Source organism: Trichoderma citrinoviride, assembly GCF_003025115.1.
Source record: "Trichoderma citrinoviride strain TUCIM 6016 unplaced genomic scaffold BBK36scaffold_2, whole genome shotgun sequence".
NCBI lineage: Eukaryota > Fungi > Ascomycota > Sordariomycetes > Hypocreales > Hypocreaceae > Trichoderma > Trichoderma citrinoviride.
The window spans coordinates 932,285-945,636 of record NW_020194710.1 but is presented as its reverse complement, the minus strand read 5'-3'; the positions used below and the strand labels follow the sequence as shown (position 1 = coordinate 945,636).

The following is a 13,352-nucleotide window of genomic DNA, read 5'->3' as shown; positions in this document are numbered from 1 at the left end:
TCATCATTCTTCATGATCTTTCTATTGCTCTTCATTCTCTGCCCGACGGTGGCGTCATCAAACGTGCATGAATAGTGCAACTTCGCTGAACGGGCTCAGCATGGGGAAGAGTGTCACAGCGCCGGCGAGACCCCTGCAGAAGTCGAGGAATCCCTGCATCTTCCCAAGAAGCCGGCGCCCCTTCCAGCGCCATTTCATCAATGTCCTCTCCCTCCCCCACCGGACCGCCCCGAAGGCCTCCAACCAGAGCCCGCGATAGCGCATCGAGCCCGTCTGATAGTGCTCACTCTCAGTTCAGAGGCTGTCTTCAATGAGTGAGTGCTGTGGCCTCTCCGGCTGCTGTAAAGCGCTCACCAGCAGTGTCTCGCGGCCAGCCATCCTTTGCATCTCCAACCCTCCCCCGTGCTTGTCGGTTGCGGCTCGTCTCGCCTTGTCTCTTCCTCTTCTCGACCCTCGTTGCTCGTCTGCTGCTCCCTTTTCTTGTTTAGCCGTCTTCTTTCTGGTCCTTCTTCTTCCTCCGCTTGTCCATCCCTTCTGCTTGTTCCGTTTAGCAGCGTGCGGCATTCGTCCTGCGTCTCCGTATACTCGTACTATTTGTTTATCACCCCGTCTTGTCCCGCCTTGCCTTGTTCATTCTATCCCTTTCTGCCATAGCCTCCGGCCCACCGTTTGCAGCGCAGCACAGCCTCGCCTCTCGTGCGTCTCTGCGACTCAGTCCTACCGTCCGGGGTTCAACGACCGAATGCTGGCCACAGCCACCGCGCTCCGTTGACGATTGCACGGCCCGTTATCCATAACCCCTACGACGTACCTTGATAGTAATAAACGGCCCTCGACCAGCGCTACGTCATCTCGTCCCCGTCCTGCCTTTGTCCTGTCCTGTCCTGCACCGAAGCTTCACACCAACCGTGGAGCATCTTCCCCCCCATGCGACGCGCCCGTCGACGGGTGCTCTTCGAGGCCCCTTGACGAAGCGTTTGTCGATTTGTCTCCCTCGTTTCTTCGTTTCCTCGATACATAAATAAACCGGCCGCTCCTGGCCTTCCGTGTCACACGCTGTGCGTTCCTTCGTTTCATCAGATTCCGGCCTAGCCAACCTGCCTCGCTCATTCAGCTGCAAGGCGGGGTTCGCATGCCAACGACTCGACCACCAGCGTCCTTCGTCTCCTCCTCACCAGAGCAATGGGCGTCTTCGACTCGGTCGGGACACTGCTGGCAGACATTGCGAACCTCATTTCCGACGGCCAGCGAATCCTCAGCTTTTCCGACAAGCGCCACTGGGGGCAGGATGAGCGCGAGCAGGAGCGTGCGTTGGACTCGGTGCTGGACGAGGCCAGGAAGGACTTTCAAGAGCTCGGGCCGCTGGTCAACGGGCGCTCGCAATACGAGCACGACCGCAGACGTGAGAAGTTTACCCCCAATGCTGGGACGCCTCTTTTCAGCGGCCTGCTGGATTAACTAACATGATTTGATTGCTGCTAGATGACTCAATAGAGGAGTTGCGCGCGATCCGGGCCAAGTTCCAGGCATTGACGGAGAAGCTGAAAGACTGGAGTCGATCCGGCGGTCCCATCGATCCCACCTGGGTGCGCGAGACACAGTCGCTCAAGCGGGAGCTGCATCGGGCTCAGTGCCGAGCAGCAATGCGAGTATTCACATCAGCGCGGGAGGCATCGCAACTGTGTTTGGGGGCGTACATCGTGCAGCGGAAGCAACGCGCCCCGCTCCGCAGCTCGAGGCCCGGAGACAAGCCCGACGAAGGCACATACCAACGATATTATGCGGAGGAGCTTCTGGCGTGCAAGAGCGTGGGGACCTTTCAGCGGTTCGGGGAACAGGATATTGCGTTTGTGTGCGACTTTTGCGACGGGCATCTGGTCTGGGAGGATCTGGAGCGCATGCCGACGGTGCGGACGTCTACTCAGGCAGCGCCGCCTGGCTCGTCAAATGCGCCAGTATCGTTGCTGCCCAACGCCTCGAACTGGCAGGCAACGGGCGTATCTCACTGTGGCCAGCATCAGAAGCAGGTCATCTTTGCTCCCGTGGCGATTGCGAATCATATTGTACCGATGCACGGAGATTGGGAGGCCAAGCTGAAATGTCCACTCTGCGAGGCGATTGGGGAACAGCCACAGGACGAAGACGACGACGAAGAAGCATATCGCCCGGACGACGAGTTTGACGACGTAAAGTCTTTACAAGAGCATCTTGAGTGGCAGCATGGACCATCCAAGCTGCCGATTCCGCTACCGATTCCATTACCGGCTTCAACGGCGACTGAAAGTAATTGCCGAATCATGTGAATGACGGGGGTTGCAAGCCAGCATCTGCCGAGGAGCAAAGAAAGAAAGAGAGCGAGGGACAGAAAGAGACGTGTTATTCGCTTGCTGATCATTCAGACGACGAAAATGATACAAGCAGACATTTGAGGTTACCGACTTATTTCCCTACCTAAAAGAAGAGAAGATGATGCATAGAGGAATAGAGACGACAGCACGTCTATGATGGGAGCTCTAGCGAAGCATCTGAATACGGAGTTTGTGGCGAACAAGGTTACGATGGTATTATTATTCCCCCCTTTTATTGAACAATGAATCATCATTAGGACAGGACGAAGAGAAGCGCTGCTATAGATGCAGAAAGCAAACACAGGGAGAAGATGAGAGAAAGGAATTGAGACACTTGCGGTGTATAGAAGCATGATCACGTAATTGTACATAGATTATAATGGATATCCATCAACGCCACGCTCCCGCTCTCTTTGCGCATTGATAACTTGATGTTGCCTTCCCATCCCCTGATTCCCCTTTGTTTTGTCTTCTTTTTTCGTTTTCTCGCACTCTTTGCTGTGCTTTGTTGTTCTCCCCCCTTGGTAATGTGCAAAACAGGCCCTATCTAGAAGAAGCGCCAGTAGATGAAGATCAAGATAAAGAAGCCCAAGCCAGCAAAGGGGCCGTACTGCTTCAGCATGAGCTCCCAGTTGATGCGCACGGCCGCCCTCCTATATTTTTTGCTGTCGTCCCGCAGGCGACTGCTAATCTCGCCCATGCGCTCGAGGTTGTCCCCGCGATAGAGCAGGTCCTCGATGTTCTTGGTCATGATCTTGGTGACGTCCCTGAGCTCGTCGTTGAGCTTGTCGAGGTTCTGGGCGGCGCGGGCGTCGGCGTAGGTGGTCCTCGTCTTGGCGATGAAGTTGTCAAACTCCATGAAGGCGTAGGGGCGGAGGGCGGGGTTGTGGATGGCCTGCTGGGTGTAGGTGGTGGTGAACTCGCGGGCGAGGTCGGCGAGGTAGGTGAAGGCGAGCTTGCGCGGGTAGGAGCGCTCGCAGATGGCGACGAAGACGACGGCGGAGTCGATGAGGTAGTGGATGGTGAAGAGGGACGACGTCGTCTCGATGGAGGCTTGGGGCTCCGAGGTGGGGGTGAGCTTGCGGAGGATTTGGCGGAGCTGCTGCTTTACTTCGTTGAGGGCGGCGGCGTCGGACTGGGGGCGGTTAGCGAGCAGAGTTGAGATGGGGAGGTTTGGGACGGACGGACCTGGGCTTCGTCGTCGACGGAGGCGCAGAGCATGAGGCCTGTGAGCGTGTGTGGGTTAGTTATTGCGTTTGGTTTAGATGGGTTTGATGCTTGGCTGGTTGGGTTGGTTTGGGGGGGACTGTTCGCATACCATCTAGCCTCGATATCTGTGTTGAGCGAATCATCTCGAGAGTGGGGGTTGAGTATGGAGATGTTTGTGACGAAGAGAAAGGGGCAGAAAGAGAGTGCTGTCGTAGCTCTATCGCGGGGCGTTGCGAAGAAACGTGTCAAGTATAACGCAACGACCTTCAGAGGAAATTGCCTGTCGAGATGGTGGCTGCGACGCGATTGGGACTTCTTTTAGTGCCTTCGAGGGGCAAGCAATAGTGACAGGCCAGATTGCTGGAATTTCTGTTGGGATAAAGAGCCAGGTCGAGGATGAGGCCGTATATCCAGAGGGTCTGTTGTGTTTGGATGATGTCGGTTTCCTGGGGTTGCAGGTGCTGAGTGTGGCTGATGCGGGAGATTTGGTGGCGCAACCTTTGCATGTGCTGTGCGCCTCAGCTTTTGGTATGATGAAGCGTTGAGGGAAAGCGTTGAGGGAAAGTTCAGTGTGGCCGTGCGCCTTGATAGATGGGGCAACGCTTGAGCTCTCAGATATCACAAGTACATAGAATCAACTCCAGGCCTTTCCGTTCATTGAGCCTGTCAGTTGAATAGATCATAATCTTTTTGGTATTTCAAAGCTTGTCTGCCTTTATATCTCGTCTTCTTCATCATCAAAATCATCCTCCCTGCCCATCTCATACAAGATTCTTCCTCCCTCGCCCGCCCCGATATCCGTCTGCGCGTCAAAGTACGGCAGCACAATCCCCTCTCGATCCTTGCGCTGCTTCTCTGTAAGCCCCAAGTTGAAGGTGCTCTCCGGCTGTTCGTCTCCTTCCTCTCCCCGCTCAGCGTCCGGCTTCTTAAACATGGCATGATCCGTGAGAAGACAAAGCTTGGCCAGCCTCGACTTTGCTGCTGCCGCCGGCAAGAGAATGAACTTTTCGTCGACAGCCCGCCCGCTCCTCCTGCGCAGCTCCATGCTGATGACGACGCCCGCGTCGTCCTCGGACTTGCTCTTCTCTGCGAGGCCGATGAGGATGCCTTCGCGGTGTTCCTTGAGACCCCACTCGGGCTCTACGACGCTTCTGTTGCGCGCCTTTTGGCGCTCGATTTCTTGACGCAGGTTTGATAGCGTCAGGATGGCTGTGGCTAGGTGGCATAGCAGCGTAAACGGGTGAGGCTCATATTCGTTGGATGATTTTGGTAGGATGACGGGGACGTCTGTGTGATATACGCCCACGATGGACACTACCGGCGTGATGATGCTTGACAGAAAGACAGCCAGGGACTGGGTGGCCGTCGATGAGAGAGAATTCAATGAGTCGATGAAGACGACGGCCCCTATATGATGTTAATGAATTATGTGTTCTATGTGGAAGGTTGGGCATGAACTTACTCTGCGCGGTCTTGTCCTTGATATTGGCTGCCTGAAATGAGGGATACTGCGCCAAGAGCTCCCGGCTGACTGTGTTTAGATCCTTTCCGGCGGCTTTGATGAGGACATCTGCATCTCGTGGCTTACGGACCGTGCAGAAAGACAGGAAGATGATTTTTGTCTTTGCCAGCTATATCACACAGTGTAAGTTTTCGTCTGTCTCACGCTGTGGGTAGTGCATATGAGGAAGAATGAACGGGATGGATGAATGAACCTTTGCTCTCGTCACGAGCTCTGATATGACGGGCCGGGCGGGCTGTTCGAGGCTGTCGAGGAGGAGAGTCAGAGGGCTGGCGGCATCACGAAAATTCAGAAGCCTCTGGAGCAGCAGCAGGCTGTGGGAGCGGCCGTGGGAGTTTGCAGAGGGGGCCATGGCTCTGTATGGCTGGTGTCTGTTTCTTGCAGACGGCTGTATTGCAGAATCTGGCTGCTCCGAGTGTCGTGTCCAGATTAGGTGTCTAGTAATGGATTCGACAGCTGTGAAGATGAAGTTCAGACATGGAATGTCGAGACTGAATTCGATCATCTGCGGCGCATCGAAAGCTCCCGCACTGGATCTGATCCGCTTGGCGGGCTTTAGTGCACAGTTCAACCGCTAAAGGCGCTATAACTGGACCTGTAACCTCTACGCCCATGGTTCGTGGTGTCCATATCATGAAAGGTCGGCTACATGCATTTCTCGCCTCAACACTGCTCAAATTTTCAACTTTCACTGGTCCGCCATCACCACCAGCCTCATTTCGACGTATCAGTGAAATGCACACTCGCCACCTTCCAGTTTCATAGCCACAGCCTTGCTCTTTCTCACCACACACAAGTCCATGCGCCGCCACAGCCTGCTGCTACAGCACTTGACTCGCGCCTCCAGACGAGTTTCAGGTGTTGCCTCATCGATCCGGACATGCGAGCTCTTGTCCTCGAGCTCATGCTCACGAGTTGCATGTAACCGCAGCCTGAGGCCGTTCTCGGCCAACGCTGCTCAGCGCAATGGGTTTCAGCAGTCCAACAGCGGCGGTGGATTCGGGGCTGGTACCAACGACACCATCTATGCACTCTCGACAGCCCAGGGCAAGGCGGGAATCGCTGTGATTCGCATCTCTGGCCCGTCATGTCTAGATGTAAGTTGACGGATCAGAGATTCCTATCTTAGCACAACCACGCACATGTAGTAACCAATCATGCTGTTTCTGCTGCCATACTTAGATATACAGAGCCCTGTGTCCGTCAAAAACACTGCCAAAGCCCAGGTATGCCGCTGTGCGATCGTTACTCGGCCCCACGGCTGCAGGAGTCGATCGAGGTGTGTTGGACTCAGAAGCAGTAGTGCTCTTCTTCCCTTCGCCCAAGACGGTCACAGGAGAAGACGTCCTGGAGCTGCACATCCACGGCGGCACAGCCACCATCAAGGCCGTCTTGGCAGCTATCCCCCAGTGCCCCTCGAAGCATCGGATTCGATACGCTGAACCGGGGGAGTTCACCAAGAGGGCGTTCCTGAATGACCGCCTGGATCTCGCAAGGGTCGAGTCACTGGGAGACATCCTCTCCGCAGAGACGGAGCAACAGCGGCGTGCGGCAGTCAGAGGCACCTCGGGAAAGCTGGCTCGCACCTACGAGGGCTGGAGGGAAGAGCTCCTCCTGGCGCGAGGCGAGATTGAGGCCCTGATTGACTTTTCAGAGGACCAGCATTTCGACGAGTCTCCTGCGGACCTGCTTCGCAACGTGGCAGAGATTGTAGACAACATCCTCCGAGGCATTCGCTTGCATGAACGAGGCGGCCAGAGGAGCGAGTTGCTGAGGAGCGGCATCAGGATTGCGCTGTTGGGGCCGCCCAATGTGGGCAAAAGCTCGCTGATGAACTTGATTGTTGGCCGTGAGGCTTCGATCGTGTCAGGCGAGGCCGGCACCACACGAGACATTGTAGAGGCCAGCCTCGACATTGGGGGGTACCTGTGCTCGTTTGCGGACACGGCCGGCTTCAGGTCGAGCCATGATCTGGGACCGTCGAGCCCGGTCGGGGCAGTGGAGCGAGAAGGAATACGGCGGGCAAGGCAGAAGGCACAGGAATCAGACATTGTCGTCGTCCTGGCGTCGATCGAGAGCGGGCCGTCTGGTCCGGCCATCCTCTACGACCAAGAGACGCTGGACATTGCGGCCGCTGCCCAAGCCCGCCTGGTCGTGGTCAACAAGAGAGACACGGTGAGTCCAGCGGAGCTGCAACGGCTGCTGGGTGGATTTCGCCAAAGGTTTGGCGAAAGGGTGCCAGAGCTGGCATCAGCCCAAATCGCCGCCATTTCATGCAAGGAGGCCAGCAGCCCGAACTCTGCCGGGCACGACGGCCAGGATCCCGGGGGGATTCACGCCCTGACGGAGGCCATGGTAGGCACCTTTTCGCAAATGACGGAGATGCCTGTTGATTTGCAGGATCTGCTGGGTGTGACGGCGCGCCAGGCACAGCTCCTGGCCAGATGCAGGGGCCACCTGGAGGAGTTTCTGGCGGAAGCGAGGCCGGAGGATGAGGGAGTCGAGGCGGATACGGTGCTGGCGGCGGAGTATCTGCGGTATGCGGCGGATTGCCTGGCGCGCATCACGGGCAAGGGCGAGGCTGGGGATGTGGAAGACGTGCTGGGGGTGGTGTTTGAAAAGTAAGTCATGGTCATGCTGGCTGCTGTTTTTCTGTTCAGACGATGATTTGAGTGGTGCTAATGTGCGTACAGATTCTGCGTGGGCAAGTAAAGAGCATGGGACTCAAGGATAAAGATGAAAACTCTTATAATATGAGACTATTCTACACTCTAGATGAAAGAAGGAGAAAAAAGAGGAAATGAAATCAAATTGCATCCAATGCCCTAAAGCTTCCATGGTCTACCCAGTAAGCAAAGAAAGAAGTACAGTTGACCGAACCCAATCCAGATCTCTATGCTGGCTGCCATTTGCAGCATGTTCGTGAGTTTTGTGTCCCGTTGTACAATGTATCCAACGCCGCATAAAGATCGTCAAGTAGGTAGAAAGAAAGAAAAGACGGACGAGGAAAAAGAGGGAGAAAAAACAAGGTCCCTGCTAAAGAAGAAAATATCCATCCTGATGCCGATACAAATACAGAAGGAGGAGGCAAAGTTGAATCGCTCCGACGCCAATGTGAAAGTTGACCATGTTTCCCGCCGCGTTTAGTCCAGTTGATGTTGAGGGTATTCCGGGGGGAAGTTTGGTATTCTGTTGTTGTTGCTTTTTTTTTTTTTGGATTTTTTTTTTGTCTATCCAATCTTTCTCCATGCGCCAACAAAGCAGGGAATGTGCCCGCGAAGGCTTGCTTTGATGCTTTCTTTCAAGAGGGGAAAAAACACACACAATATAATGTAACAATATTGTAACAATGATTTTGGAAGGAGGAGGAGGAGGAGGAGGAGATTTAGTTGCGGCCGTTTGACGATGAGGACGAGCCGGAGCTGGAGCCAGAGCCGGGGCCGGTCTTGGGGCCGGAGACGATGTTGTAGCCGCTTCGGGCGGAGTCGACGAGGGCCATGGAGGCGTCGAAGGAGGTAGCAGAGGCAGCCATTGTGAGTTTGGGTATGTTTTAATCTGGTGTTATAGGGTCTGCGTGGTTGTTGAAGTTGAAGGTTGTGGTCCTGTGATAGGAGTTGTGGTTGAGAGCGAGTTGGAGAGTTGAAGAGTTGAAGAGTCGAAGAGTAGCGGATACCTCAAGGATATATATATAGAGAGTATATATAGTAGAAGGGTGAAAGAAGAGTAGAAGAGCTGGTTTAGTCTTGCTTGTTTGATGTGTGAAGTTGTTCGTGCTGTATCCGATGCTTTGGGTCGAAGCATAGCCCACCTTATATATGCAGAAGCCATAAGTCGAAACACACACACACACACACACAGAGTCCCAAAACGACATCTTCCTCTTGCATCGAGACCGATTTCCCAGGATTTCTCTTGGAAACCGGGTCCCTCCCACGCACAGGTCCTCGCACTCGCACTCACACACGGCAACACACACCCCCCCCCTCCCCCCTTGATTCCGGTGTGAGATGACGAGCAACCTTCTTCCCTGGGGCCTTTTTCTCTCCCCTTCTTCTGGTGCTTCTATCTTAGCAGATGCGGCTAACTAACAGGTACAGCCCGGTTCCCAGCCCGGCCGCGTGCCCTTCATGTACAGGACACACCCCCTACCTACCAAAGTGAGAGAAAAAAAAAAGGCAAGGGCAAGCAGAATCCGTTTTCCCGTCATCCCATGGCCCCTTGTACATCTCATTACTTACTGGGTCAACTGGCGTGGGTGTAAGGGAGGGGCGTGCGTCTTTGGATAGGTACCAGGTAAGGTAGGTATTTTGGGTGGTGGCTGACGGGCCCTTTTTTTGGGGGCGTGGGCTTTGCCCGCTTTTGATCAGGAGCGGTTCCCCGTAGGGCTGAGGCTTGGACTTGTTGCATTTCACTCGTTTCTTCTTTCTCTTGCCAGTCAGCCCAATCGCAGAGGCTTCCGGCAATGGGAAGCGTGTGTGCCACCATGGCGATGCTTTGGTACACTTGGGTGGTTATTGGCAGCCAGTTCCCATCCTCAATGACTGCATGCTATACTGTCTGTGCTACCTTATCCTTACTTTACATGCAGCGCCTTATGGGATTGATACGACCCAAGCGAGTGACTCCCGGTTCTTCCATGTATGAGTAATTGCTCGGAATTGTCATCATTATCAATGCCTCGTTTCTCCAACATCGTCTTTTCTGTTCCTCCACTTGCCGTGCGGGATGATGCAGAGCCTCGTGGCAATTATTCCTCTGGGAGGGTTCATTCCTCCCTCGGCGTCTCCATCCAATCTCATCGACCGCACCGGCAGCCGGCTCTGCAACAGAATTTTGTGAGCAAGAAAAGATTGGGTCCTCGAACAAAGAGGAGGATTCATGGTGAATCATTCCCGGTAGGTGTACTATAAGGCGTACTGCCACTCTGTGCAACTCGTACCACTTTGAAGCCCAGCATATGGGTAGCCCAGTGAGCGATTGCCGGTCCTGCTGTGGCCGTCACTTTGAGGAATGTGTGATTAAATGTGTGAAGCGGTCATCATCACCCTGGTTCCCGAAATTCTCGCTGGTTCGATTGCCTCGTCCTGTCGGCGAAACATACAGAACGGCAACGGCAATCAGAAGGAAGAGAAACAGGCCATCAGACGAAGAGGAGGGAGTGAGTGGACGGGGACTCTCCCCATCCCCAGCCCAAAACGTGGACAAGGTGCGCACAGATGCTCGTAGACGTGCCGTCGGTAAAGGGAACCCATCCTCATCTCATCTCCAACACTCCTCCGTACCTGTACCATGGGCCCATGGTGGCAGAGGGCAAGATTGCACGTCGTACAAGCATGTACCCTGAACCTGACAATGATGATGACCCAGGGTTTGTTTGGTTCCGACCAAAAGGTCATGCCTCTCTTCCTTTTTTCCTGCTTTAACCCCCCCATGTCGAAAATGCATGGACAGATTGGGGAGCTGCTTTCTATTGCCGCCCCCACGTGGTGCCGTACCTTTTTTTCTTTCTCTGCTTTCCGCTTCGCCTTGAAAGGATGCCGTATTCGTCCAACTGGGGCAGTGAGCGTTCAGGGGTGGTCCTTGGCTCTTTCTGCGTCCTTTGGTGGGTGCTTGCAGCCACTACCAGCACGCGGAAGCCCTGAGACGATTGAGAGGTTGGTGGTGATGGTGACGGTTCTGGCACTGCTGCTGGGTTGGACAAGGAGGGGGAGGAAGAGGAAGGGGGAAGGGGAAAAGAGGTTCCATGTCATTGATTGATCCCATCTCATGTCGCGGCCGTGGCATTTCCATTAGAGTTACATGATGTGCGCCCTACGAGGTCTGGTACCGCATCTTCCCCCCTGGAGGACCTTGCCTTGCCTTGTGTCGCTGCCCTGCCTTGCCATGCGAGCGATGGGGCTTGATGTCACATAGCAGCTCCCAGCGCCCAGGAATCCACGGAAATGCAAATTACCTCTTGGCTAGCCTTGTAATATGGGCACTTCCTATCTAGGCACTTTGATGTCCCTTGTTGAAGTGTCAAATGTACTGTAGCACCCCGAACACGCTGCAAGTCAAGGTGCAGGCAATCGCCGCAATACCCATCTTAAACCCCCAAGTAGCTCCCAACACGGCACGGCACGGCATCGTGCCTATCAACTTGCTCTTCATTTACCTCGCACAATGAGGTCGACATCATGGCATGGATTACCCCTAGCAAATCAGACGACTCGCTTCACCCAAGGTGAAGGGAACCGCGGGCCGGAAGCGAATCCTTTTCCCTGCTTGACCCGAATCCTATCTTCGTTTCCCGTCGCTTTTCGCTCCATGTAGATGTTCCTCGTTTTGAAGCAATACCTACGGGGGCCACGCTGATTTGCCAGACTATCGTTTCTCAAAGCCAAAAATAAAGGACTTTCTGTCAAGGAACGAGTTTCTAAGCCTTGCTATGCCAGCCGATGACCTATGACCTATGCAGGACCGCTGCTGATCTTCTTGTCTGGTTGACTGCCGGGGGTGGGGAGGTTGGAACGGCAGACAAAAAAAAAGATGCTGCTCGCTTGTGGCCCGGATTGGGGGAATTCAATCATACAGAGTCAAATGTGCATGGCGATGAGTTACGAGTACAGGGACCTTGTGGCTGGATAGTGGTATCAAACACACAACATGAGGACACGATACGGCTCTTCTTACTGGACAGAAGGACAAGCAATACATGTCAATACCAAAGACAGCCCCCCGGGTTTCCCCCCCCCCGTAAGCGCCGCGAAGCTCACCGGCGAGCCCTGAGTTGGCGGACTCGGCCTCTCTCTGGCGAGATAAAAATAGCGGCCCAATAGGCAAGCCGGGTCCCCCCGCGAGCCGCGCGGAGAGAGCACTTGAGGCCATTCAGTCTTCTACTAGGGGGGCGCGGCAGCAACAGCAGTTCGTTCGCTTGATTTGCTGGCCTCGCTTGCAAAGCCGTTTCTGGTTTCCAGTCGTTTCTTTGCCTGGTGCTTACTGTGCCTGTTCCATGTCCTGTCTTCGTTTCTGAAATGATTGATGAGATGGATTAGTATGACTGTTAAGGATATTACGCGTACCGGACGCTTCGCTACATGTACTTCACCAGCCTCACGAGGCGTCAGCACTATGAGCAGCAAGCGAGAAAGGAGGGGGCCGAAACGCGCACTGCCCATCTCACCCATTCGCCTAGCTGTGGCTCGTTGACGATGTACCGTTTCCCTCCTTCTATGGATCAGATTATGGCAAGACAGATCCTCGGCTGGATGCGCAACCGAGCAAGAAATGAGAACTGCACAGTAAGCACCAGCAACAGGCGGAAATTGCTTGTTGAAGAACGACTTGCTCCTACGTGTGGTAGCACATGCGTGTCCTCCGTACCTGGATAGCAATTTCATCGACAGGCACACGGATCCTCAACCCCCACGATGCGATCAGTATGGGATCCCATGGACTCCTATGCAAAATGATGGAGCTTCCCACTTCGTGATCTTACTGAACTCGGCCTTGAGCTCTCTCCCGAGATATCTTCGTCGACAGGCATGAACTCATGGACCTTCCGGCATGCGCTGCAGGCGGGATGCATTTCGCTCCCTGTTGGGTCTGCAGTCAAGTCTCAACTCATTAATAACACGAAACGCGCGGCAGCCTATCAGAACATATGCACGCTCGCTCACTTGCTGCTGCGGATCAGCATGACTGCCGAGTGACATGATTCACGAATCTCCCATCTCGAGTGCCTTGTCCCTACCTTATTTGTGTTCATCTTGACGAATCACGTCTGGTTTTCCAGTCCAGTCGTGCTATGAGAGGAGGAAATACCGGTGCCTGGAGGGACTTGGGCGATGCAACATTACACATGCACCGAAGACTCACCCATTCCTTCCAGTGGCGATGACGTCTGGGTCCCGGGCGCTGTCGAAGCCTTTCATCCAGCAAATGCATGTTATGTACTGTACCTGACGCTTCGTGTTCTCTCTCATACATTCACGCCTCTACCACCGACAATATCGGATCGTCTCTTCTTCCACGTGGGTTACCCATTATGGTGACTGCATGTACCGCGAACACCGCCCAATACCCACCATGATTGCTCCGATTGTGTCCACCATATGACTGTCAGGAACGGCACCTGTGGGAATCGCCATGCCGGAGCCCGCGTTGAAGGATCGTTCCGGACTTTTGCAGTCTTGCATCTAGGCCAGGCGACCGGCTGCTTCCCTGTTCGCATCGTATTGCCGCTTCTGCCAAGGGGAAGGAGTTTCGGCTTTGACAGATTCGAGTCAACTGGC

The 13,352-nt window shown here is 54.5% G+C and overlaps 5 protein-coding genes across 5 annotated transcripts; 2 read left to right on the top strand and 3 right to left on the bottom strand.

Annotated features, from left to right (window-relative positions):
- Window positions 1–1,182: 1,182 nt before the first annotated feature.
- On the top strand, window positions 1,183–2,303 carry BBK36DRAFT_1165791 (hypothetical protein; the record flags this gene model as incomplete). The annotated part of the gene is made up of 2 exons (XM_024894823.1): window positions 1,183–1,402; window positions 1,483–2,303. The coding sequence occupies 2 exons, from the start codon at window positions 1,183–1,185 to the stop codon at window positions 2,301–2,303; spliced, it is 1,041 nt and encodes a 346-aa protein (XP_024752854.1).
- Window positions 2,304–2,895: 592 nt separating this feature from the next.
- On the bottom strand, window positions 2,896–3,700 carry BBK36DRAFT_1109930 (v-SNARE protein; the record flags this gene model as incomplete). The annotated part of the gene is made up of 3 exons (XM_024889528.1): window positions 2,896–3,483; window positions 3,537–3,574; window positions 3,667–3,700. The coding sequence occupies 3 exons, from the start codon at window positions 3,698–3,700 to the stop codon at window positions 2,896–2,898; spliced, it is 660 nt and encodes a 219-aa protein (XP_024752853.1).
- A 572-nt stretch (window positions 3,701–4,272) lies between these two features.
- BBK36DRAFT_1132884 (hypothetical protein) lies at window positions 4,273–5,454 on the bottom strand (the record flags this gene model as incomplete). The annotated part of the gene is made up of 3 exons (XM_024892047.1): window positions 5,273–5,454; window positions 5,020–5,188; window positions 4,273–4,964 (listed from the first exon to the last, which is right to left on the bottom strand). The coding sequence occupies exons 1-3, from the start codon at window positions 5,429–5,431 to the stop codon at window positions 4,273–4,275; spliced, it is 1,020 nt and encodes a 339-aa protein (XP_024752852.1). The 5' UTR covers window positions 5,432–5,454.
- Window positions 5,455–6,166: 712 nt separating this feature from the next.
- On the top strand, window positions 6,167–7,795 carry BBK36DRAFT_150329 (P-loop containing nucleoside triphosphate hydrolase protein; the record flags this gene model as incomplete). Its single annotated transcript, XM_024897580.1, has 4 exons — window positions 6,167–6,176; window positions 6,262–6,305; window positions 6,406–7,700; window positions 7,773–7,795. 4 exons carry the CDS (start codon window positions 6,167–6,169, stop codon window positions 7,789–7,791), a joined length of 1,368 nt encoding a protein of 455 aa, XP_024752851.1. The 3' UTR covers window positions 7,792–7,795.
- A 669-nt stretch (window positions 7,796–8,464) lies between these two features.
- Window positions 8,465–8,631, bottom strand: BBK36DRAFT_1187443 (hypothetical protein; the record flags this gene model as incomplete). Its single annotated transcript, XM_024896535.1, has 1 exon — window positions 8,465–8,631. A coding segment is annotated over one exon (167 nt), but the record flags the coding sequence as incomplete, so codon positions are not given.
- Window positions 8,632–13,352: the final 4,721 nt, after the last annotated feature.